General features: G+C 50.4%; 6 protein-coding genes across 6 annotated transcripts; 4 read left to right on the top strand and 2 right to left on the bottom strand.

Moving 5' to 3' along the window:
* Positions 1 to 118: 118 nt before the first annotated feature.
* SCP_0206730 (hypothetical protein) lies at positions 119 to 2,902 on the bottom strand (the record flags this gene model as incomplete). The annotated part of the gene is made up of 9 exons (XM_027754585.1): positions 119 to 217; positions 282 to 1,375; positions 1,433 to 1,686; positions 1,739 to 1,780; positions 1,836 to 1,878; positions 1,935 to 2,075; positions 2,129 to 2,466; positions 2,527 to 2,793; positions 2,844 to 2,902. The coding sequence occupies 9 exons, from the start codon at positions 2,900 to 2,902 to the stop codon at positions 119 to 121; spliced, it is 2,337 nt and encodes a 778-aa protein (XP_027610386.1).
* A 318-nt stretch (positions 2,903 to 3,220) lies between these two features.
* SCP_0206720 (Transcription-associated protein) lies at positions 3,221 to 14,861 on the top strand (the record flags this gene model as incomplete). The annotated part of the gene is made up of 18 exons (XM_027754584.1): positions 3,221 to 3,296; positions 3,349 to 4,202; positions 4,259 to 4,386; positions 4,445 to 4,845; positions 4,903 to 6,116; positions 6,168 to 7,252; positions 7,301 to 9,317; positions 9,372 to 12,350; positions 12,400 to 12,936; positions 12,989 to 13,093; positions 13,145 to 13,345; positions 13,396 to 13,598; positions 13,653 to 13,890; positions 13,945 to 14,031; positions 14,082 to 14,259; positions 14,309 to 14,460; positions 14,511 to 14,684; positions 14,736 to 14,861. The coding sequence occupies 18 exons, from the start codon at positions 3,221 to 3,223 to the stop codon at positions 14,859 to 14,861; spliced, it is 10,755 nt and encodes a 3,584-aa protein (XP_027610385.1).
* Positions 14,862 to 14,951: 90 nt separating this feature from the next.
* SCP_0206710 (Bromodomain-domain-containing protein) lies at positions 14,952 to 16,824 on the bottom strand (the record flags this gene model as incomplete). Its single annotated transcript, XM_027754583.1, has 10 exons — positions 14,952 to 15,017; positions 15,071 to 15,402; positions 15,452 to 15,553; positions 15,608 to 15,947; positions 15,998 to 16,123; positions 16,172 to 16,394; positions 16,450 to 16,540; positions 16,592 to 16,617; positions 16,667 to 16,716; positions 16,777 to 16,824. The coding sequence occupies 10 exons, from the start codon at positions 16,822 to 16,824 to the stop codon at positions 14,952 to 14,954; spliced, it is 1,404 nt and encodes a 467-aa protein (XP_027610384.1).
* A 280-nt stretch (positions 16,825 to 17,104) lies between these two features.
* On the top strand, positions 17,105 to 18,654 carry SCP_0206700 (Vacuolar aspartic protease; the record flags this gene model as incomplete). The annotated part of the gene is made up of 7 exons (XM_027754582.1): positions 17,105 to 17,390; positions 17,440 to 17,495; positions 17,548 to 17,570; positions 17,622 to 17,867; positions 17,917 to 18,215; positions 18,271 to 18,528; positions 18,578 to 18,654. 7 exons carry the CDS (start codon positions 17,105 to 17,107, stop codon positions 18,652 to 18,654), a joined length of 1,245 nt encoding a protein of 414 aa, XP_027610383.1.
* A 1,885-nt stretch (positions 18,655 to 20,539) lies between these two features.
* On the top strand, positions 20,540 to 21,562 carry SCP_0206690 (hypothetical protein; the record flags this gene model as incomplete). Its single annotated transcript, XM_027754581.1, has 1 exon — positions 20,540 to 21,562. The coding sequence occupies one exon, from the start codon at positions 20,540 to 20,542 to the stop codon at positions 21,560 to 21,562; it is 1,023 nt and encodes a 340-aa protein (XP_027610382.1).
* Positions 21,563 to 22,009: 447 nt separating this feature from the next.
* On the top strand, positions 22,010 to 24,186 carry SCP_0206680 (WD40 repeat-like protein; the record flags this gene model as incomplete). Its single annotated transcript, XM_027754580.1, has 10 exons — positions 22,010 to 22,164; positions 22,219 to 22,284; positions 22,346 to 22,474; positions 22,532 to 22,721; positions 22,796 to 22,951; positions 23,005 to 23,187; positions 23,244 to 23,253; positions 23,306 to 23,695; positions 23,750 to 23,937; positions 23,995 to 24,186. The coding sequence occupies 10 exons, from the start codon at positions 22,010 to 22,012 to the stop codon at positions 24,184 to 24,186; spliced, it is 1,659 nt and encodes a 552-aa protein (XP_027610381.1).
* Positions 24,187 to 25,789: the final 1,603 nt, after the last annotated feature.

The following is a 25,789-nucleotide window of genomic DNA, read 5'->3' as shown; positions in this document are numbered from 1 at the left end:
TCAGGCCTCAGGCCTCAGGCCTCAGTGCCATGTAAGTACATATGAGATTGTACATGTAGTTGGATTCAGAGGAAGCGAGGTGGTACGAGGCTGCCCACGCCTTGCGGCGCTAATGAGATCATTGAGATGCATGGACATCGGCCGCCGCAACAGAGAGTGCGGAATGTCCAGCGGCGATCCCTTGAGGTTGTAAGAAGGTTGACCTGTCAAACCTCGTCTGTATTCGAGCCAAGAAGGAGTCATGAGGTGAATCCAGGGCATGACTGAATCATCATACGTACCTCAGTTGGGAGCTCGCGTGGTGAAAGTTCATCGCCAATGTCTGTCACGTTATTCTCCAGAGGTGGTGGAACAGCGAAAGATTGATCCTGCAAAACCGGGAACTGGGGCAGCGGTGGTAGTTGAGGCATAGGTGAGTGGGCTGAGGCTCTGCTTTTCCTCGGCGACGGCTGACCGAATGTCCTTCTTCTGCTTCTTCGAGTAGAAGCTTGCCGGGAAGAATCTCCGTGAGACAGTCCTTCCATCACTGTAGGAAGTTCCTCTCCAGATGCTGTGCGAGAAGCGAGGGAATAACGGGGTGGTATTCGCCTAGAATGCCCTCGGACTAGATCAACACGAGTTGACGAAATCGTGCTGTAGCTTCCACGCCGATCCGATCCTGCGTTGTCCATGTCACTCGAAAGAGAAGCGCGGGAACGGCGATAATATGTAGTCTGAGACACAGTGGAGTCGCGCAGAACTGAACGCTCTACAGCATCATCCGGAGAGGTAAGGCCGTGTGATGACTGTCCGGAATCAGGAGACCACAGCGAATCCCTGCGTCTCTTACGCGGGGTCCACGGAACGATATCTGGACTGAGGAGGGAATTGGCAGTAGAAGGGGATTTATACGACGACCGTACAAGTGACTCCGGGGAGAGCAGGGTGGTATTCATGTCTCTAAGAGAGGTTCGCCTGATAATGTCTGAACCAAGAATGGACCCGCGATTTTGTGACGAGTTAGGCGGTGCATTTTCTGGAGATTCCTCATGTATTACCACAAACACACGAGGGCGTTCTCGCGGACGTCGCATAACGAGTCCCGATGGCACAAGCTCTTTTTCGAATTGCTCCGCAGCTTCGGTTTGAGATGGCAAGATCTTACGAGGAGCACCTGTAATGTGCAAGATATCATCCATTCCACTTGGAACATCTGGAGCATTAGATGCTGCGGAGATTGGGAGTATTGTATGCCCTCGCCCATCTTGATTTCCGGCCTCGTCTGAACCCTCGTAGTCTTTGCGCGCAGACTGAGGTAAATGCGATTCAAAGGCGGCGGTATGAAGAAATGCTGTCTTGCTGAGATCTTGGGTTCGCTCAGCACGACCGAATAGCACTAAGATCAATGCCAATACCATGAGCACAACGTGAGCACAGAGAGGAAGAACTCAACCTATGACAAGTAAAGCGCCAGCGCTGAAGGGGATGAACTCCGCCAAGGGATTCGAGAATACAGTAGCGGGTACCACTGTGAGGAGGTCAAGTACCAATAGACTGGCGATCCGCAGAATACCGATATCTGTAATAACGGCCCACAAGAGGTAACGAGGCCGTGTAACTGAGAATTTGAAACAAATGAGCCGGATGCAGACATAGACCTCCAGGGATATCATTGTAAGCGAAGATGCAAGGCATGTTGGCAAATAGCTGGATTCTGATAGTTAGCCTGACTGTGTTGCTTGAAGCAGAGCTTACCAACAGCTGCCTATAACAGATGGAGAAATTCAGCCCAGGCACTATGCTGAAAAATCGCTCGTCTTCAACTGCGGGGCATTGGTATTGTGCAGTGTGCGTACCTTGTATTCCCAGTGCTCGTTGCATTCATTGCAAATGCAATGCCTAGAAACGAACAAGCTCGTGAGCCAGAAGCAGGAAATTTCCTGGGCACAACACACCGAGAGCGACTACGAGGCCAATCCAAAGTGCGTATACTTCCCAAGGCTTGATACGAAGCCTTTTCAATTCGAGACCAAGCATGAGCAGGCCTACGAGGCGCGCTGTCTGGGACGCCATACTTCCCCATGCAATGACGAACGCTGCGTCATCGCCGTATGATCAATAGCATCACGTAAATGGAATTGTGGCTTACTGCAACCAACATCACCATTGTGAGGTCCAAATTTGATCAAAGAGGCGAATTGGGCAACGCTCGAGAAGGCGAAGCAAGTATTTAGAATGAAGACATATACGTCTTCGTCGAGATGACGTAGAGTGGCATGTACATTGTTCCTATCCATGTATACTGGTGATCTCTGGGGCGCAGAAGCTTCAAGGTCCGGGGGCGTTTGCCTGAAGCCTCTCCGCAAGTTGTATAGGCGAAGATGTTCTCCGCACCACCGAAGAAACTGAAAGACAAAGGTGGAAAGCAGGATACGGCGTGCACTTTCAAAAAACACCCAGCCTAAGAAGAACGCGGAGATCACACGACTGGATTTCACGTAGATGGTCAAACAGGATCGCACCCAGGATTGTGGTGATGGGACTCACTAATCAGGATGGGCCAAGTATTGTTCCACCCACGGATTCCCCGGGCCTCGAATCGAATGCTTTGCGAGCGAGCTAATAGCAGACATGCGACGCAGGAAGTCACCATGGATCAGGACCTGCCTGACGAGTCGGAGTGTAGAGAACGAACGGCGGGCGTAGTCCCGCTGCCGACCAATGTTTTGCAGCAGCGGCAAACAAGCGAGACCTGCTCGAGGACGACGGGGGGAAAGCTTGACGGGGTCAAGGGGGAACTCTGATAACCGTAGCCTACGCCTGTCAAAAGCTGTACGCTGAGACACCGACCTAGGGTAGGCTACCTACGTCGCAGCGCCAGATCAATCTCGAGCAGATCCGAGAACACGATCAGCGAGCTCATACGCCGGCGGATTTCGTTTTGTGTCCGGATGATTTATCTGTTTGTCTGAATGAATATTTTCCCTTTTGTCCAGGACAGAACATTTACACTCAGTTCCAACTAAGTACAGACAGAATGAGCCGCATCTTCAAGTTCGCGTTCTGCCTGTGCGACCTTGTGCGACACGGAGTTCAAACACGAAGGTCACGTGATGTCCAAACAGCGCGCGGGCGCGGCCGCGGGGTGGCCTTCGAAGTAGTTGGCGCCACACCGGCACGTCTTGTCCTGCTCGAATTAAATCCCTTGCTGCCAACCAATTACATGTCATAGTATCCTGCTATGGAAAGCACACCGCCGCTCACCACGGCTGCAGACTTGGACATGCGTGCTGCGCGGGTCGCTGACCCTTCAATAGGTAAGGAACGACTACTATATCTCGGAGCTATTCACTTACAGTGTATGTCTAGATCTGAAGACAAAGCTCACTGTCGCATGCGAACTGCGCGAGATGATCGATACCGTCAGAGATGCTGAATCCTCTCGTGTTCTCCCTCACATGATCCCTGTGCTCCTGCAACTCCTCAAGACAGGAGAAGCGTCGTTTCAGAAAGATGCCCTGGAATACCAATTCCGTCGTTGTCTACTCGACACTCTCCACCGTATTCCTTCCACTGAAGTGATTCGTCCGCAGGCACTTCTCATCTTCCAGGGAATGTTGTACATCCTGCGTCACGACAATGAAGAAAATGGCATCACTTGTTGCAAGACTATAATGGACTTGGTGCGGTCATTCAGAGCGCTGAATGAAGAATTGCTTTCCGAGTTTCTAGCCATTTTCCAAGAAATCTTACAGAATATGAAGGGCCTTGTCGACGAAACGCTATCCGAAGACTCCCCACTCATGGACTCCAATTTAGTCCTTCCTGCGACGCGCAGTTTCAAAGTCCTTGCAGAGATTGCTATGGTAATAGTGACGTTCTTGCAAGTTCATCGCCCATTGGTGCTTCCTAAATTGCAGGCAACATTACCTATGTGCTTCAACTTTGTTGCTATCGAATCTTCTGCTCAGAAAAGGGCGAGGGAAGATTTCGAAGCGATGGGTAATTTCTGGACGGGGATGGCGCCAACAATCAAGAATTCAGTCACATACACGGATTACATCAGCGCAGAAATCAAAGTTATTTCATATTCAGCATACGTGTTGCGTGCCCTTGGAGAACAGTATCAGTCTGAAGGGGAAATGTCTGAAGGAGAAATTCTCATCCTGGCTGCGTTACGCGTACTGCAAGATTGCCCAGCAATGGCTCTCACTGCACGCAAGGTCAGTAATTGTACATGCGTGGATCAATCGAAATTCTCAACGTGTTGTGCAACTAGGACTTGATGGTGGTATTCAGACATCTGATGCTTACGCCGTCTCGGAGAGCATTGGTCTCTCAAATAGACAAGCTGTTCGATGAACGTGTACTCCTGGGCACCGGAGTGGGTAGTAGAGAAACTATCAGGCAAGTCGTTTACCCGGACATCTTTGGCTGTTATTGATGTTCGCTATTCAATACACAGATCCACTGCCTTCGCTTGTTTCGCCGATCTTCTTCATCACCTACGGGGCGATTTAACTCCGGCGCAGCTGACGCGCATTTGCACAGTCTATATACGTCATCTGCAAGACCCATTTCTGACGAACCACCTTCATATTCTGTCGGCCAAGATGATCTTCAATCTCGTCGAAGTAATCGTCACCAAGGACTCGCGTCAAGGAGCTGGACGCATACTAACTACCCTATTGGAGGCAAGCGTCGACAAAATTGAGTCTTTAGCGGACGTCCGGGTCGAATTGACCGATAAGATAGAGAAGGCCAAGAAGGGAGAAAGTGATCTCGTCGATTTTACCTTCATCGAGAAAGCGAGGCCAGTATCGGCAGCGATCTATGCTATTGAGAAACCAGAGGATGTCATCCACGGTATGTCTGGCATGTACGCAACACCGGGGAATTGCACTGATGATAGACGTCCGGCAGAGTATCGAGTCGTCTTCCGTACCATGCTGCATATGCTTCGACACACATTCACCGGGCTTAAAAAGTGCGACGCTCCCGTGCCGGATGGTGAAATTGTATCTCGCCTTTTCGTTGGCAGCATACGGTGTCTCGCGTTCTACGACGGGGAACCCCTGCGCGATGCAAATGAAATACAGGAATGGCTGGGAGCAGTCCTGGTAGAGGCTAATTTGCACGTTTTACAGGAAGTGTGGACGCAGAAGATAGAGTTTTTCTTCGAGAGTGTGAAGAAGCGTCCTATGCTGATGCACCTTGCTCAAGTCCTCTTCACTCGAGAAGTTCTTTCCCCGACTCTAGTCGCCATCGTTCTGAAGTTTCTTCTCGACCGACTTCCCCTGCTAGGAGAATATGACGCTCACACTGCCGCGATTGCTATCAAGATGTTCAAGATGGCGTTTGGTGCGGTGACCTTGTTCCCGTCGTTGAATGAACCCATCCTCGCTTCTCACCTTGGGAAGCTCATCATGGACTGCTTCCCCTTAGCAGCAAAGGCGACCAACCCGGTCAATTATTTCCATCTCTTGAGGGGACTCTTTCGCGCTATAGGAGGTGGCGGTGGAAGATTTGAGTTGCTCTACAAGGAAGTTTTGCCGCTTCTTCCTGAAATGCTGCAATGTCTTCATCGTCAGTTGCTCGCCTCCCACGGAGCTAGCCGGGATCTAGTCGTGGAATTGTGTCTTACTGTTCCTCTCCGGTTGACTCATTTATTGCCTTACCTCAATTACTTGATGCAGCCGCTGGTCTTAGCTCTACGAGGGAATCCGGAGTTAGTTTCGCAGGGCCTCCGCACATTGGAGCTGTGCATTGACAACCTCACGCCCGATTTCCTTGATCCGACCCTCAACGCCGTTCTCAGAGAGTTGATGGAAGCCCTCCACAGCCATCTGAAACCCGTTCCTGCCAATCATCATCACGCACACACTACCATTCGTATCTTGGGAAAATTGGGAGGTCGAAACCGACGACTTCTGGACAAGGAGCCTGCATTGCAATGGCACCATTTTTCTGACCCGACGAGGGCTCGTTTCTCATTCGGAGGAATGGCAGGAAGCATCGAGCTAGGTCCCATGTCGGTCTTGGCTGTTTCCGCTCTAACGCCTGGGAACACGTTGTCGCCGTATCGTAATCATGCATACGGCTATGTGGAAGCCTGTTTGACGCTGCTACTTCACGAGGTATTCAATCCTTATTACAGTCCTGAAACGTTACATCTAACTCGATTCCAGGGCATCCGAGGTCGTGACAAAGAAACCGTCTTCATACGATGTCTCGAAGGGCTGTTTGATGCCATTCACCTCCCCGAGCTACAAGACAAAGCAGAGAATAACATTCGGGAATTGTCGCACTTCGTTTTTAACGCGGACATCCGCACGACTACACCGAAAGAACGAAGGTACCCGAGTCTTCTTCTTGCCTGTTACCTCAATGCATTGCCTCATGGCCTTGCACGAGAAAATCCTGACGAAGCATTGAAGGCGCAACAACTTGTATCGACTTTGATACATGACCTTGTAGCCATGGCGAATTCTCAAGGGATATCATCCCAGGACGTAATCCCCACCCTCTACCACATTGCCAGTCGCTTCAGCTCTCTTTGCCTCGAGGATTCGTGGGTGCACCGAAGTGCCGGTTGTGGTGGTATCAGGATCATGACCCACATGCCCGACTTGGGGATGAAATGGATAAAAGATCGCGAACTTGATTTGATCAGGACACTGCTTCATGTCTTGAAGGATATGCCTTACGATCTTCCGCGCGACGTAGATGAAGTTGTCGATGTCTTGATCCGTGTCTTGCGAGTTGGAGGTGACGACCTGCGAGTACTGGAGGGCGAAGAGGGAGCACCTGGACGGAACAAGCTCGCCGCACTGACATCACTATTTTTCGGAGAACTCTCCACTTCCAATGCCATCGTGCGAAGAACTGCTCAACAATGTATTGACTTGCTCGCGGAGCTTAGTGGCAGGACGCCAGCAGAACTACTTTTACCTCATCGGGATCGAATGCTCACGGCCATATACACTAAGCCGTTACGAGCTCTGCCATTTCCCATCCAAATCGGAATGATTGAGGCTGTGCGCTACTGCATAAGTCTTGATCCTCCCCTCCCGGAGCTTAATGACGAGCTCTTGCGACTCCTCCATGAGACCCTTGCATTGGCCGATGCGGATGACATGGCTCTTCTTGGACGAGGCAACCCCCGGCAAGGTAGCCTCGAAATTATCAAACTCCGCGTGGCGTGCATCAAGTTGCTAACAGCATCTATGCCTCTCACTGATTTTTTCTCGAAACAGCATCAAACACGGCAGAGGTGAGTGTGAGGAATCAACGTCCTTACCCGCTAATATGCATGTTATAGAGTTACAAGTGTCTACTTCAAATCCCTCTACTCACCTGTACCGGAAGTAAAGGACGTCGCACACGAAGGTCTTCGGATGGTTCTGACACACCAAAGCAGGTTGCCAAAAGAACTGCTGCAAACTGGACTGCGACCGATTTTGATGAATCTTGCGGATCCTAAGCGACTCTCCATTCCCGGTTTGGAAGGGCTCGCACGTCTACTTGAGCTCCTGACCAACTACTTCAAGGTGGAGATAGGTTACAAATTGCTCGATCACTTCCGTATCGTTGCCGATCCTCAGATGCTGCAAGCTTCGTCGCGACAGCCATTACTAGAGAATGAGGGCATCACGAAGCTCGTTCGTTTGGCTAACATATTCCACCTCCTACCTTCCGCCGCAAATGTCTTTCTGGAGAACCTCGTCAATGCTATTGTGCAAACGGAGGCGGCCATGCACTTCTCAGGGCAAAGCCCGTTTTCTGAGCCACTGGCAAAGTATCTCGATCGCTATCCTGTAGAGGCCGTCGACTTCTTCATGCGCAATCTTCAATTACCAAGACACGTCCGCACTCTGAGGAGTATCTTACAAGCTAAACTGGCGTCGAACCTGCTACGCGAGTTGACGTTGCGTACGTCCACTATTGTGGCCAGTTGCTTCGAAAGCAGAAACCCTAGCCTCATCTTGCCGGGATTATTGTTGTGCTCCGATCTGGCCGATCTTGTTCCTGATTGGTTAGTGACGAATTGCCATGCCGTGGACGCCATCCTCGCTTTGTGGAAAGTAGAACCAACCCCGTTGGATCAATCCACCGAATATCTTGGAGATGTCGATCAGAGATATACCTTGATGTTGTCCATCTTCCAGAGAGCATTGCGCAGCACCGCTCGGATCGATCTGCTGTTCGACATGATAGCTGTGTTCTCTCGCGAACATGCATTGGACATGATACATATGTCACAATTTTTCTATAGCCACGTCGCTTTCAGCAGCTCCCTTACCTTCCGCCGGAATGTCCTGTGGCGATTCTTCGTTTGGTTCGATGACCAGTCCGTCCCATGGTCTCACAAGACACATCTTTTGCAATACGTTGTGACACCCACGCTGTTGGTTCATTCCGTTCAAACACCTTCAAAGTTAGGCCTGTTGGATAATGACATGGTTCAGAGAATTCACAGTCGCATCTGGAAGCCATTGATCGATGATGTCACATTTTCTGGAGCCGATGACACATTCAAGATTGAGTTGCTGCATCTGACGACAGTCATGGTTCACCGGTACCCCGACTTTCTTCAGGAGGTGAAGAAGGATATTATCAAGTGTGCATGGCATTACATCACTAGCGAAGATCCCCTCGTAAAGCAGACTGCGTACCTCCTTGCAGCTCGCTTCTTCGAGGCTTTTGACGGTCCCCAGAAGTTTCTTCTGCGCGTATGGACAGGCTTGTTGAGGCCACCGCATAATGAAGGGAAGACGCTTGTTCGTCAAGCCCTCGATATCCTAGCTTCAGTCCTTCCTCGTGCTCAGACTAATGAAGTTGGATATCCTCAATGGGCGAAGACAACGAGACGACTTTTGGCAGAGGAAGGAAGCGGAGCCTCTCAAATTGGTCTTATATACCAGTTGATTGTCCGTCAAGCATCACTGTTCTATCCAGTTCGCGCGCTTTTCATACCCCATATTGTCAACTACTTGACCAAGCTCGGCTTGTCGAACACTTCCACGCTTGATTCACGGCTCTTGTCGATCGACATCCTGCAAGTGATTTTCGATTGGGAGCTCCAGGCGACTTCTTCAAAAGCTATGGAAGATACTGCAGGAGATGGTGATACAACTGCAACTGCATGGGTTACACCCCTAGCGTTTCGGGAGACTATGGTCAGCTATCTCGTCCGCCTCGCCACGGGGCCGCAGGATATGCAAGCGAGGAACAACGTCGTATCGCGAGCTCTTGCTTTGCTTCGACTAGTTGTGGGTCCGACAGGTTGGAGTGATGTCACGGTTAAACTGCACTATTTCTCCCGCGCCCTTGAACAGGTGAGTCCAGTGAGTTACTCGCGTAACCCCTTAGTGATTAAGGCATCTGAGTAGAATGACCTGAACGGTGAAGTAGCGCTGAACCAAGCCATCTTCGCCGCCAAAGTCCTGCAAGTCGTTTCCTCAGAAAAAGACAACACTTGGTATAGCGAAAATGCGGAGATCCTCACGAAATTGGTCAGAAAGGGCATGACAAGCGAGGACCACAGTCTCCAGGACTCACTGCATCTTGTTTTCGACCATTTGATACGTATTTTCCCTTTACCAAAGGAGGAAGACGATCATCAGACCGACGTTTCCGACTTTCACAGCTTCATTTACACGGTGATAGGCGACAATCTGCGAAATGCAGAGAATTTAAGGGGTAACGCTGTGTCGATACTGCGTGGTGTTCTTCTTATGCTGAAGTCGGTCGTACAAGTCACCCCTGAACGTATAGAACCGTTCAGCGGACCCTTGATGAAGCTGTTGTACAAGCTTACGAAGGATCACGTTGCGTCAGCACCATCTACGAACGGGTTCGACTTGAACGTTCGCTTACTCGAAGCCATACTGCACATCTGTCGCAATGCAGTGGTTTACCTTGGCGATCAGAGGAAGCACCTTCTGAACCAAATGGTTTTCCTTGTCGAGAAGTCCAAAAGTGGAGGACTTTGCGCTTTCATGTTGGACATCGCACGTGAATGGGCGATGAACAAACGGGATCCATACCCTACGATGAAGGAAAAAGCCAGCTTGTTACAGAAGATGGCTGCCTTCGAAATGCGCGGAGAGCGCGGAGAAGCTCTATTCAATGCTTACCTGGAACTCATATACGACATCTACACCGATTCCGGTCTGCGTCGCAGCGATCTCACAACTCGACTGGAACAACCCTTTTTGCTTGGCTGCCGCGCACCAGATGTCAATATACGGGAGCGCTTCATAGATCTCCTGGACATGAGTGTTCCACGTTCGCTCTTCAACCGATTAACCTATGTCATTGGTGTGCAAAGTTGGGAGGCCCTGGCTGACCACAATTGGATATTCTTGGCATTGCATCTCCTCCTTGGTACTGTTGATACGGACATCTCTATCATACTTGACCGGAAGGGATCTTTGGATGCTGCTACCTTGACTCCACCTTTCACGTTGGGTCGAGCTTCGTCCTTGATTCGCCCTATGCAGCGCCTGGCATTTCTCGATCCTCAAGCGGCTCACGAGACCTGGGTGTCCGTTTTTCCTGCAGCCTGGGCTTGTCTTTCTAGACGGGAACAAGTTGACTTAACGCATCATATGATCACGTTGCTCAGCAAAGAGTACCATGTCAAGCAGTCGGAGTTGCGGCCCAATGTCATACAGACTCTCCTCACTGGCATTCACGCATGCTCGCCTCCTATGACTCTCCCTCCTCATCTGGTGAAATACCTTGCAAAGACATTTGGGGCGTGGCATGTTGCTGCCGAATTCCTGGAGTCATCTCTTACCCGTGTCCGGGAGGACGAGAGTGTTGTCCGAGACACTGTCTACGATTCTCTCGCCGAGATCTACGCTGAGCTGGCTGAAGACGATATATTCTACGGACTTTGGCGCCGTCACGCACTGTTCAAAGAAACGGAGGTGGCGATCACGTTTGAACAATGTGGTATGTGGGAACAAGCTGCAAACATGTACGAAATTGCTCAGAACAAGACACGGACCGGTAATCTGCCATACTCAGAGATAGAATTCTGTCTCTGGGAAGATCACTGGATGCTGGCTGCAGAAAAACTGCAGCAATGGGATACTCTCTACGAAGTTGCCAGAGGAGAAAATAACCATGAACTGATGCTCGAGAGCGCCTGGCGAATCAAAGATTGGGCGGAGAATCGCGATACCCTAGAGGGTCAAATTAGCATGTTACCGGACGTTGCGACTCCTCGTCGTCGGGTGTTTGAAGCCTTCGTCTCGCTGTTAAAATCCCCCGGTGCTCTGGACAGGAATCAAGACTTTACAAAATTACTCGAGGATGCAATGCAATTATCTCTGCGAAAGTGGATCAGTCTTCCTCCCCAACTTTCGGCTGCGCATATCCCTCTGTTACAGCATTTTCAGCAATTTGTCGAGCTTCAAGAGGCTGTGCAGATATTTGGCTCACTTTCTACTACGAACGCACAGAATCTTGAAAAGAAATCTTCCGATTTGAAGATGGTACTTCAAGCCTGGCGTGAGCGCTTGCCAAATATCTGCGACGATATCAGCATCTGGAGCGACCTCGTGGCATGGCGGCAAAATGTGTTCAATGCTATTAACAAAGCCTACATTCCTCTCATCACTTCTTCTAACCAAACAGGTGGGACAGCGGCGGGTAGCACCAACACGTTCGGCTACCGCGGATATCACGAGACAGCTTGGATTATCAACAGATTTGCTCATGTTGCTCGCAAGCATGAGCTTCTTGACGTGTGTTTCAATTCTCTCAACAGAATATACACCCTCCCCAACATAGAGATATCGGAGGCTTTCCTGAAGCTCAGAGAACAGGCTCGTTGCCACTACCAGAAACCAGGAGATCTTCAAGCCGGTCTGGAAGTGATCAATAATACCAACTTGATGTACTTCTCCACTACTCAGAAGGCCGAGTTCTACACTTTGAAAGGAATGTTTCATGCGAAATTCGGCCGCAATGAAGAAGCCAACCAGGCATTTGGTCAAGCAGTGCAACTGGACATGTTGCAGGCTAAGGCATGGGCTGCTTGGGGGAAATTCAATGACCGCATGTTCAAAGATCTTCCTAGTGATATGTCGTATGCAGCCAACGCCGTCAGCTGCTATCTCCAGGCCGCCGGGCAATACAAGAGTCGAAAAAGCCGCCCCCTCCTTGCTCGTGTGTTGTGGCTGTTAAGCGTGGACGACGGTACCCTCACAATTTCGCGTGCATTCGACACATACAAAGGAGACGCTGCATTCTGGTATTGGATAACGCTCATACCGCAGTTGTGTCTTTCCATATCTCATCGAGAAATAAAGCAAGCTCGCTATATCCTTCTCAATTTAGCGAAGCTTTATCCGCAGGTGCGTTATCGTTCCTTGATTGGAGAACTTGCTTACGAGCATTCTACAGGCACTATTCTTTCATTTGCGTACCACTAGGGAGGACATGGCATTTGTCAAACGGCAGGCGGCAGCAGCAGCGCAGCGATCCGCCAATGTCGATCATTCTCAAGTCCCTACGTCGACATCCGTTTCCCTAGACTCGCATAAGCGCGCCCAATCTGACCAAGCAATGCAGGATTCTGCGATGGACGGTGGTTCTGACGTTGTGAAGCCTTTCATGGCTGGCGATGATGCTTCTCAATTGCATGCTTCTCCTGGCACGTTACGCAACCCCTCTGAGACTAGCCAAAACGTGGCTCGTCCGATTGATTCCAGACGTGTAGTTTCTTCCGAGGCTCGCAGTACGGCTGACCCTACGTTCCCCCATCCTGGGCGAGCGTCTTGGGAATGCGTCGAAGAGGTCGTTCAAATTCTCAAGACAGCGTTTCCTTTGTTGATCCTCAGCCTGGAGACATTGGTTGAGCATATCATCATGAGATTCAAAGGTACTCAAGAAGAGGAAATTTATCGCCTGGTATCAATGTTGCTACAGGATGCATTGCAAGTGAGCAATTTCTCGGGTATTTGTCAACCGCTCTAATCACCATGGATCGAAGCAATATATGTTCCGCGCGTCCAGAGAAGACGATAATGGTCAATTACCGGAGCAGATCATTAAGTATCTACCTCGATACGCAGGAAGTTTGTCAGGCAGCCCACGGGTACGTCATTGTTCTCATGTTCTAATACTTAGCCCACGAAAACGTCATCAGAGAGATTATGAAGAGGATTTCTTGAAGAACAAGATGTCTCTATATGATTATATCCGAAAGCTGCAACAATGGCGAGACCGATACGAGCGCTATCTCAATTCACGGCCTCGGGAGCAATCGTTGGATCTTCTCAGTCATTATCTGACTGAATTCCAGTATAGCAAGTTCGATGAAATCGAAGTGCCTGGGCAATATACTGAGGTGAATTGTATTGCGCTTTCATCGATAATACTCAGCTCACCCTCCCACAGGACAAAGATAACAACCAGAATTTCGTCAGAATTCAGAAATTCGGACCCAAGTTTGAAAATTGTCACACTCACGGATATTATTGGCGGCGAATCACAATACATGGAAATGACCATTCGAAGACATCATTCGCCATCCAACTTCCCTCTGGTAGACACTGTCGTCGTGAAGAGAGGGTGATGCAATTGTTCCGTACCTTCAATGCGTGAGTGCATCTTGCAGAGTTTAAACCAAACTAACTTTGTCGTGGTTTCTCCAGTGTTCTCTACCGCAAGAAGGAGGGGCGAAAACGCAATTTGCAGTTCCATCTTCCAGCCGCTGTGTCTTGTGGTCCTAACGTTCGCTTGATGCAAAATGACGCGTCATATATCACCCTCGCAGATATCTACGACCAGCACTGCGAGGACAGTGGGATTGCGCCAGAAGATCCGTCGTTGGTGGTGGGAGAACGAATGAAGGTGACTTTGCGTGAATACAAGCAGAGACATGGCAAGTTGGTGAGTGTATGACATAGGCACCGTTGATATACGTCACCCTGAGGATGTCTGCAGCCCAGTCAATCCGAGTACCACACACTCAAAATGGGTTTGCTGGACGAGGTGACAAAGAAGGTCGCACCGGAAGATATTCTAACTCGAGTAAGTCGTCGCTGTTGTGTCCCTATGGTTGACTCTCATGCATGTCGCAGTACATGATCCGCACTATGGACGGGCCTGGCGAATTGTGGCGGATGAGGAAACAATTTACGCTGCAACTCTGTGCGACAAGTTTCATGACCTACGTCTTGTGTTTGACTAGTCGGACCCCAACTCGCTTCCATCTATCCCGAACGACGGGTCAGATGGCTATGAGTGAGCTTCTTCCAGGTGAAGAAACATCATCTCCTCCACCGGATCGTAATTGAAATTTCCACAGGCATCACGAGCCACGGACCCTTCTTTGCATCCGGCGAGACCGTTCCATTCCGCTACACACCTAATATGCAGCACTTCATCAAACCTATATTAGGCGATGGCGTCTTAGCGTCTGGTATCATGGCCATAGGTCGCTGCTTGACAGAACCCGAAGTAAGTGTTCTTTACTTTTGTCGCCATACGCAGTATCTAAAAGGTCGTAGTATGATCTGGAACAACAACTATACCTTTTCACTCGAGATGAAGTGATGACCTGGATGCATTCGCACGGGAAACCGTGGACAACTGACCTCTCATTCCGGGATAATGTAACAAGCAACATCGGAGTCGTCGTCAAACGAGCTGAGGCAATGGCCTGCAGGGCTGAGCGAGACGAGGTGCGTTGCAGATCATCTCGGTGATGAAATCACTCATTCAAAGCGACTAAGGGCGTCCCAACTGGCCCAAGTGCCTCGATGCATACAGTATTACAGACGGTGATGAAGATGATTGCGGACGCTACGAACCCAGCAAAGTTGGCGGTAATGCAGGATAATTACGTTCCTTGGTTCTGAGTTCGCCGCGACGTGAGGTGCATGATGTTGTGAAGAAATGTGTTGTATCCATCTTGATGTAATGTACAATCTGGAATACGTGCTATTAGACTACATCCGATGAAACCCTTCGGTCTGCCTGAAGGTGTTAATATTTATCTCGCTTGCGGCCATCATCTAGACACCAGTAAGTGACGAAAACGCACACAGCATTTGTTAAAATGACTGGCCTCTTCAGTCATATTCACGATCTCTGATCCTGGCCGATTATACATGATAGCGTTAGCGAACATGAGATAGACGTCTCGCTGGAACTCCAAAGAAGTTGAGATCAATCCGTCCTTAATCCTAGACTTAATAGTCTTTAAGTCCATCGGCCTCTTGACAATGTCGTGATAGTCTGGTGCTTCAGACTTTTTGATCGGGTTGTGGAAAATATTGCCATATCGATGCTGAGATATCTGTGCATGCAGCATTCCGATGACATTTTGGAATCGTTTTGAAGTGGTATGGCTCTCTGCTGTGACTTGACGGTCACGACGGCGCACGCGGGTGCTTGGCCCTACGAGACGATAAAGTGATGGACAAATGAAAGTAAACGGTCGTCTTACCAGAGTCTTCGTCGTCGAAAGGTTCGGAATCCTCCCGAGCACGTTTCTTCTCCCGCTGGGACTCGGACAGCACATTTCCAACTTCCGAGGCTTTACGTTTGCCTATGATTACAATTTTAGGCGCATTCTCCGCAAGGACCGGGGGTTAATACTCGCCTTCAGTATGACTGGCACTACTTTCGGCTACGGGCTGTGTTTCAACTTCGTTCTTCACTACAGTCATCTCCTGTAACGGAGTAAGACGGCTTGGTTGTTCCGCGGTGGAAACTTCTGTTGGAACAAGTAGAGGAGGTTCTGCGGGAGGAGATGGCACACTCTCTTCCACAGCGTGTTCTTCTGGACTTGAGCCTACATCATTCACATTAGCTGGCTCTGTGCCCTCGTCCGCGGTCTCGGGAAGAGATTCTTTCGTTGCGGTTGTTGGTACAGCTTCTGTCTCATTTCCAGCGTCCGCTGAGGTATCCATTGTTCCTTCGGCGGGACCCGCAGGTGGCGTCTGCATATCGAATGATGAGAGACGTTCAAAGTAAACCGTATATACCGTACCAACATGTCCTTCGCCTCCGTCTCTGAAGGAGCTTCGGTAAGAGGTTCGGCGAGTGGCAAACTGGCATTTCCACCAGGTGAGGATTCAACTTTCGGAACATCGCAGGAGATACTGGACTCTGTAACCTGAAACGCGTTGAGTATAACATCACTTGCTGCTCGAATCGAACTAACCGGAATCGATGGTACAGGACTGTGGATGCTCATCACCACTTCGTGTTCTTCGGAGGTCACGGCAGACGCGCTTTCGCGTGCAGGCGCTTCGTCTTGAGGTGCAAGCGGCTGAGAATCTTCGACTTGGTTATGTTCTACTTCTTCCAGAACTTCAGCTTCTCTTGGACGAGACTTGCTGTCCGGCTGGCCATCACGAAGCCCGTCGATCTCCGAGACGAGAGCCCTTCAAATATTGAGATGGATATATCAGTAGCTGTCAGGTTATCTCTCCTGCTTACTTGAATTTGACTTCCTCGGCTGCAATGAGTTCTCGAAGTTCCGTTAAGCGCACGGCGTAATGGCGCTGCGCTAATTTACGCAGGACAGGTGCTGGGCGGTAGTTCAGCATGTAGTTTCAAATAAATAAGACGGTAGACCTACCCCGAGGAACAGCTGTTGCGTCGGGGCTTGCATAGAGTGAGACAGGGTGCGAAAATATCTTGCATGCGAACGCACCACTCCAAACCAGCTTCTTCCATCAGTTGCAAGAAGATAGCCTGACATAACTACAGAAGACGCTGCTAGAATGGGACAACTTTGGCAAGCACAAATTAGCACAAACTCACCTGTGGGGAGAAGAAACCCTTCGGGTGAGAGATCATAGGATGCTCCATGAGTAGGTTGGACACGTCTGGCCATGCTTCAGAGCCCCACTGGTATACCGCTTGCGACAATAAAAGACGTTCAATATTATTCAGACTGGATGCGTCAATTTCTGACGAATTTTGGCTCTTCTGTATGGCAGACATGTGGTCGAGGACTTGTCAAGGCCTGAGCCAACCCCACAATTCCTTTCCTGGCTACAGCCCGCTTGCCGACGCAGTCTTCCCACGGCTGCGACTGAGCCAACGTCACCCCAGCCCCAAACCTCACGTCTCCTGCCTCTTCACCACTATGTTCGTCAGCGTCGCATTCCTCCTCCTCTTACCCTTCGTCGCTGCGGCCGATGGGGTCCACAGGCTCAAGCTGCAGAAGCTGCCCCCTGCAGCTAGCAATCCAGCACTCGAGAGCGCCTATCTCGCTGAAAAGTATGGCGGCTATTCTCAGGTTCCCCTCATGGGTGCTGGCGGTGTTGGACGTAATGTTCGTCTGAGCCGTCCCGCTCTTCTCGGCGGAGAGAACCTATACTGGACGCAGGAGGAGCTTCTGGGCAAAGGCGGTCATGGTGTGCCGCTCAGTAGTAAGTATCGTCTACGCACTGCCAACGAGGGCTAAGCCCGTCACCGTAGACTTTATGAACGCTCAGTACTTTGCGGAAATTGAGTTGGGTAGCCCTCCTCAGCTCGTATGTGTATTCGTCACAAGTCTCGCTTTCTGCCATTGACGAATTGCAATAGTTCAAGGTCATCCTGGATACTGGGTAATGCTGCTCTACCCAAGATAGACATTGGGTACTGATAGCTTTCTCTAGATCCAGCAATCTTTGGGTGCCAAGCACCAAGTGTACCTCAATTGCCTGTTTCCTTCATACCAAGTATGACTCTTCTGCATCCTCCACCTACGAGGCGAATGGCTCCGAGTTTTCTATCCAGTACGGCTCCGGTTCGATGGAAGGCTTCGTGTCTCAGGACAAGCTCAATATAGGGGATCTCACAATCAAGGGCCAGGACTTCGCTGAAGCCACCAAGGAACCTGGACTTGCCTTCGCTTTCGGCAAGTGAGTACTTGATGTTGTTCTACTGGACTTCCAGTGACCTTTTTTTCAGGTTCGACGGTATCCTTGGCCTCGGCTATGATACCATCTCAGTAAACCATATCACACCGCCTTTCTATAGCATGGTCAATCAGGGTCTCTTGGAAAGCCCAGTCTTCTCATTCCGTCTCGGCTCGTCTGAGGAGGACGGCGGCGAAGCTATCTTTGGTGGTGTCGACGACACCGCGTACACGGGTGATATCGATTACGTCCCCATTCGCCGCAAGGCATATTGGGAAGTCGAGTTGGAGAAGGTTGCTCTAGGAGATGATGAGCTCGAGTTGGAGAATACCGGTGCTGCGATTGACACTGGTCGGTAGTCGTCAGCACCCACCCTCGAGATACATCTGACCGTCATATGTCACAGGCACTTCCCTGATTGCTCTCCCCAGCGACATTGCTGAAATGTTGAACACGCAGATTGGAGCACAGAAGTCATGGAATGGTCAATACACAGTCGACTGTGCCAAAGTACCAGACCTACCGGATCTCACTCTCACGTTCAATGGCAAGGCTTACCCGTTGAAGGGCACGGATTACATTCTGGAGGTGCAGGGGACTTGCATGTCCGCCTTCACTGGTATGGATATCAACATGCCTGGAGGCGCAAAACTTTGGATTGTCGGTGAGTCGTGATTTTACTTCCGGTGCAATCCTAGCTGACATGCAATCAGGGGATGTTTTTCTTCGCCGCTACTACACGGTATATGACCTCGGTAACGACGCTGTTGGTTTCGCCAAGGCTGTATGATACATACGCGTATACGTCTTTAGGATTTCGCATGTCCTCGCAGTTCCCCTCTCGATAGGATGATTCTCACTCGTGTACATTTTGGAGCGTTGCTGTTGGTCCTGAGGCTTGAGATGTTCAACGTCCAACATTTTCACCTGCGATGCATGCACGCCAATGACCGTCGTACAAGGAGCAATCGACATTGGACCAAGGAAAATTGGTCATTAGAGTGTATTTGCCACAGGTCTTACATTGGGTAGCTCGCATCTCCCACCTCAAGATTCGTAACGTAGCATGCGCACTGGCCACGGGGATAAGCTAGCATCAGTTATCTGTGCTACTCTGCCTAACTTTACATTGCGATTTCTGCTACCTATCTACCTATGTATTCTATCTATGTAACCTATTCGTAGCAACACCCCTAGAACGGCTAAAACGCAGTGACTGAGGAAACAGGCACTTACCAATATCGCTGTTCAGATTGTGCATTTGCATCCTCTTGGTCTACGAATCTTGTATGTTTTTGAGACCTGACGCGTGCGTGGCAAATTGGTCATTCCAAGGATTTTCCCCGCGGCCGGCGGGCCGGGGACCATCCAAGGATTTTGGCGCGAAGCGCCAAAATGGTACCAAGGAATTTCTCGCCGACGCGCGCGTCGGCGAGACTGTATCTCGCTCATTCTATTTCCGCAACCTCAATATCGGTCAACACACTATGAAAGATGCACCTCAAGTGTCATGTCAACCATATGCGGACTCGGCTAATAGCTCACACCTTCAACGTTCGGGCGCGCCGCCACAGGCGGCGAGGAAGCATTCTCGAGTGCGAACATTGTACGTACATGTACGCGGCCCTCAACCTCAGGCAAGCCCTCGTACAGGGGATGTAATTGGTAAGCACTCTTCTCTTCTAATATTGCAGCAAGATGGACGAGCGGGCAGCATAATGTGCATGCACTATGCTGCTCGGAGTTCACTTTGCTGTAATATTATTCCTCACCATCTGGTGTTGACCAGGGCCTTAGGTACGGACCGTCCCATCTTTCATTCTATTTCCATCCACTTGTCAGCATACCGCTGATGTCCTGTTGTTCACAGCATGTGCTCCCACTGACCATCCTCTCATTGTTGATGGGTGCACCACTGCCATGGCAGCGGGGGCATGCTGTTCCATTTTGGTCAACATGCGCTGCCTCAGCAGCCTCCGAGTCCTCCCCTGTCACTATCACTCTTGCTCCTGCCCCTTTGGTGCAGTTTGCTGGGCACTCTCATGCTTGCCCTGCCAGTGTTTTGTTATGAATTCTTCCCTTTCTGCTCTACTGGCTTGAGCAGCTTGTACTCCTATGTAACACTAGTTTGTAATATACTTTTTGGAGTCTAAATATGTAAACATGCAGAACAAATGAGAGGATCTTTTCGAAGAGCCTGTATGTCGGGAGGTCAGGTGAGATCGTTTTGGTCGGTCAATTTGGGGTTAGGGTTCAGATTGGTCGGATTGGTCTTGGACCAATCCTGGACCAATTTTGGTCGGTCCTTGGTATGGCGGTGTAGCCGCGTGCGTCACGAGAAATTCGTTATACTTCCTTCATGACCACCACGTGACCAATGCAGATAGGTTGAAGCGCCGAAGCCAGTGGCATTGTCCTCTTTAACTTATGTATTTAAAAGCGAGTTCCACACTTAACACACATGTCGCATCTCTTCACCTCTCGTCACCACGCCTACTGTCTGTATTAACCCTTTTATGTTCCCTTATATGCGTGGGACTGCCTGCAGTCCTCGCCGCCGTCGTCGTCCTCCGCCGGGGCCCAGCCCACTTTCACGCTCACTCACCTTTTCCACTGACGACGATCATGGCCACGACAGTGACCACACCTATGATGATGATTTTGATTTTGAGAACATGCTTAACACCACCTTTTCCTCTCAGGTGTCTCTCTCGCCACATGGTGTCAAAGAAAACGGCGATGGTGGCTTGTGCTCTTCATCCCGACCGAGTTTGGAGGTGGCCGACAATGAGATAGATGACGATGACCATGAAGTCATAGATGATGACGGCGAAGTCATGAATGATGACCACGAAGTCATGGATGATGACGACGAAGTCATGGATGATGCCAACGACATCTATGGATCAATATCCCGAGCATTCTCTGCCAATCACCGAGAACAAACGCCAGAGCCAGAGGACCGTGGCCCAACGAACGCTTCCGCAGACCAAGCATTCTTGATGGCCCTGGATCACAGCGCACCTACCCGCTATACGTTCCCTGTGTTCGAGGGAGACACAGAGGGAACCAAGGAACAAACTGAAGATGCAGAGATGGGCGTAGAGGGCCTGTCACCCAACATAGGCAGGAGCTTTGTTGTCTCCATCCTCTGGGCCTCTCGTAAGGCGGCCTGGGACGAACACGAGAAGAACGCGCGCAAACGCAAACGCAAACGCAAGCAGAATGCACCCTCCGGCTCGTGCACGGTCCTGCCGCCTGTATCCCACCCCCCTACACCTCTGTTGCCTATGTCGCGCTCCCCCAGCCCCCCCGCCATTCATTCTCGTGTCTACCCGCGAAGGGGCATCCTCCGCAAATCCAAACCGCTCCCCTCAGATGTGGGTGACGTTTCCACTGACCCTCACGCGCTTGTAGCCAAGGACACGGACGACGGCGACCCAATGCATACGCAACACAAGGTACTCTTTCTCTACGAGATGCTCGCGTGTGAGGCCCGCAGGGTATGCAGGGAGCCTGCCTTTCCGAACCTTCAATCGAAGGCGAGCGAGAACGAGGATCTGTCATTTGAGGACGAGGATGAGGATGAAGACGAAGATGAAGACGAGAACCCTCACAAGCGCCAGAAGATCGAGCACCCCCCCTCGCCGCCCCGCTGTGCTCAGGTGAGTTATAACTTCCAGGGAAGGGGTTCATGAGCTAGCAGAGGGCCGAAGCACCGCACGCAATGCATACCTGGTCATTTCATTATATATGTATCATATCGCCCAACACTCGTTCTCAGTCTTACATAATAATATGGCACACGACTATTTGATGAATGTGATCAAGTATGTACGTGAAAACTCGGAAGACTTGAGAGCCATGGAATGAGACGCACATTCGAAGCTCATAGCCCCATATACGGGCAGTGAGACTCTTCTCATACTTGCACAGATACTACGTACAGGGCGGCGAGCGCCACCAGCTGCCGGAGCAGACAGACCTTCAATCGGGGATCCCTCCTAGCCGGGAGAGTCGGATAACACACGCAAGCAGAGACATGCATCAACCGTCTCCCAGACGGCACAGCAGCACAGTCAAGCTCGGAGATAGCACTACGTAGACAGACGGACCCTGGTGTCCTATTACTCCGTCTTAGCTTCATGGATCCGGCCAGTAGGCGTGCACCGTCTTTAGCAAGCTCACTTCCCTCTGCGACGCTTTCAAGTCAGCAAAAATCGTGGCTGCTGTCCGCGTCTCTTTGTCACACTTTGGATAGGGTGAATGTATTGGGAGACACTACAAGTGGACACACCGGGTACGTTCTTGACTCCTTCAACATGGAATATTGTTCTCAAACAATAGTGCTTAGGTGTGTTAATGCGCTTTCCTGGGCAAATAACGGAGAGCTTTTGATAAGTGGAGGGGACGACACTACGTATGTATACTGTAACATCACTGCAGCAACAATAGCCTTGATTGAGTCCTTATCCCTCTAGTGTACGTCTATGGCGCATAGATCCAAGCGATTCGTCCAGGGAGTACCCCTTTGTTTGCAATGCCGTTATTCACACAGGCCATCGCGCCAACATTTTTAATGCACAAATGCTTCCTAACTCCTCTCGAATGTGAGAGTGCAGTGAATTGTGTGTCAATTGCACCATCATATTCATCCTGCTTTTTAGAGCGACTGTGGCTGGTGATGGACAAGTGCGGATATCTGACGCTGGGTCCGCGGTAGGGCAACCCAGCCTCGGCAACGAAACAGAACTTACCACCCGTCAAGCTAATATCCGCATTTTGCGATGTCACAGTGGTCGAGTGAAGCGCATCGTGACTGAGGAGAGCCCGGATTTATTTCTGACTGTTTCAGAGGTGCGGATCGTCTTCACTTCAGGCTCAACCGAGAATCGTTGATATTTCGAATGATGCTTCTGCGCGTTTACTAGGACGGGACGGTTCGCCAGCATGACCTGCGAGTGTCGCATGGCTGTCAGTCCGGTTCATGTCCGACGCCGTTGGTCAGACTTGACCATGAACTCAGTACACTAGCTTTGTCTCCTCTCACACCCTATCAATTCATAGTTGCAGGAGAGTCCCCATTTGTGAGTAAATCTACCGTTCGCATAGTGGTTCTCACTTCATCCATGAGATATAGGGATACCTGTTTGATAGGCGCCATGCAGGTCGATTCCTTGAAGAAGAGTGGGGTATGGTCCCCAACTCTGACAACGTCACCACATGCGTTAGACGTTTTGGGAGGGCTGCACATGGACCGGCTGAAAGAAGAGGCCATGAACATATTACAGGTGCAAAAATGGCGAGTAGCAATGGACACGAGGTCATATAAGCCGTTTTCATCTCGATGAGTACACTGCTGAAGCGATGCCTCGTCAGGTTCTCCTGTGTGAGTGACCCTCGAGTATTCTCAATATTTCTGTTGATAGACAAGGCCACAGCTTACAGCGGCGATGCGGTCTACCTGTATTCCACTCGAGATGAACCGCATTCGTCGTCCAAGTCTGGACACGACTCTATTGTTTCGCCCAACACAAATGCAAATCCAGCTCAGAACCCATCGACCATCATCGGTGAGCGGCATGAGGCTGTCTTGGGCCCCGATACGGATGTCCGGATGGAAGAAGATATAGAGCAGCTATTGACGGAGCATGGTCTCATACCTGATGCGCCTTCATCGCCATTAACCGGTCCTGGAGAAGACCAGGAAGACGGAAGCGACGATGAGGACGATGTGGCCTACCCAGCAGATGAGGTGTTCTCAAATGTACCTATCATCCTCCCGCGAGCCCGCTTTGCTGGTGCATGCAACGTAGAAACTGTGAAAGATGGTACGAGCTACTGTGTCGTCTGTGTTCAAACAGTTTAGTGATTGTCCGATGCAGTGAATTTTCTAGGTCCTCGGGATGACTTTGTAACCTCCGGTTCAGATGATGGAAATTTCTTCGTATGGTGCAAAAGCACAGGAAAAATCCACGACATCCTAGAAGGCGACGGCAGTGTTGTGAACGTGGTCGAGGGTCATCCCTACCTTCCGTTACTTGCAGTGAGTGGGATTGACACAACCGTGAAGGTGAGAACCTTCTGTGGTACCCTACCATTGACGTTGATGTACTTGCTACTGCGGTAGTTGTTCGCCCCCGCACATGGTCGTAGTGCTTTTTCCCGCATGGAAAAGCACGACGATATTGTTCGACGCAACACCGAAGCCTCATCGAGACGATTGGACCTCTCCAGTCTATTCCTACAGTACGCAATTGCCCGCAGAGTTGCAGAAGGCAACACTGGGAACGAAAATGCGACCCAGTGCACATATCAATGACGGCCCGTCTCTGTATCTTTACCCAGTACTAGTGTTGTAATTAGGTATTGTGGGTTGGTAACCCTGCTGTAAGTGTAGTCTTAGTACTTCCCGTCACAATATGAGTCCGTAATAGCTAGCTGTGGCCACTGCTCAGCAAAAGCGTGCATAGTCGAATTTGAGGCTGCTGCCATACTATGCCACAACTGAGTAAGCTGTGTCGTGGCATTAGTACTTCTTGAAGCCTTATTACCACTTACTACGGCCCCTCCTGCCACCACTAGCCCTTCCATCGTCTGTGCTCGCGTCCTCATAACGTTGCCTATCTGAGAGCCTGCGGCCTTGGGTTCTGTTTGTTCACGGGAGATATCTTAGCGTGTAAGTACAAGGTTTTCACCTCCAAATCTCCTCAGACGTTATGCTGATTTCACAGCCCTTGGCTATCGACTTCAACCTGCACAATTTTACCAAGTTTTTGACAAGACTTACCCTACCCTTTGAGTGATTTGGATGGCATATTATCAATGGTATTGAGCGGCTTCCAGAGAATTTGAAACTACTCGGTTCGCGGTAGCCCTTCCCTAAAGCCTGGGAAGCACTGCGGCCAGGTCAATGTGGCGTTGAGTAATGGTCGAGATAAGATTAGATCGCGACGCGCGGTCCGAAGACTCACTAGACACTCAGAATTTTCGACATGCTCCATTCTGCAAGTAATACGATTGAATTCCATTGCAGTACGATATAAGACAGAGAACCTGCATCGCTGGAGCAGGAAAGCAGCACTTCGAAAGGGTCGACGAATAACTTTCCGTATTTAGCAGTTCTACCGTCCACTGTCAGGCTCGCGCCACTGCCGCGCACCTGCTATGTAAATCCACGAAGGTCTTACTAGTATCGTCGGTGTTCCTCTAGGCTACAGTTATCTAATCAGCTACTGCTACTAGTCAGCAAATATCACTCCATTCGTTCCGTCCTCGGACGAGGTTCCACTATGTCTCAATTACTCAACAACACCGGTCATAGACCGCTTCCTCAGAGTGCAACGGACTATGAAATGCACACTCCCCCGTTTCCTATCTCAGCAGAGACTTCTACTCCCCTTGGCCGTAGAGGATCATCTGTTACCTACATCCGCTCTGGCCCTCGAGAGTTTCGCGAGCGAGTGGTTCAGAGGGGTCCCTAACGGCTTGTCGTTGTGATACCTCCGTCATCCTTTTCGAGAGAGCATGGTCAACTTGGACATACCCTATCAAATGGTTTCCCCGACCGATTATCTCAGGGACTTCTGACGCCGTTGTTCTACACAAGGAGTGCGGGATTGATAGTGATCTAGGCTGTACTGAGCGTGGGACACAGATGGGAGGGCAGTTGAGTGCCATAGCCCGTGAATATGGCTTGCCGAGCTCTGTTGGTTTATGTCTATACTTGCGCACCATCCAAAGCAGACTCTCTCTGGCCCCGCGGATTTCAGACGAATCCTGGCAGTTACTTTGGGGACACTTGTCTGAGGCTCGATCTCCAACTGTTCTTGTCCAGCAGCTGCCGATCATCGATCAGTCCCAGTGAAAAACGCATATTCCAAGAACGAACCAAGACGCACCAGATCGCGGCTTGACTTGGACTA

The sequence above is a fragment of the Sparassis crispa genome, assembly GCF_003851025.1.
Source record: "Sparassis crispa DNA, contig_000001F, whole genome shotgun sequence".
NCBI classification, from domain to species: domain Eukaryota; kingdom Fungi; phylum Basidiomycota; class Agaricomycetes; order Polyporales; family Sparassidaceae; genus Sparassis; species Sparassis crispa.
This window is presented reverse-complemented; position numbering and strand designations above follow the sequence as displayed.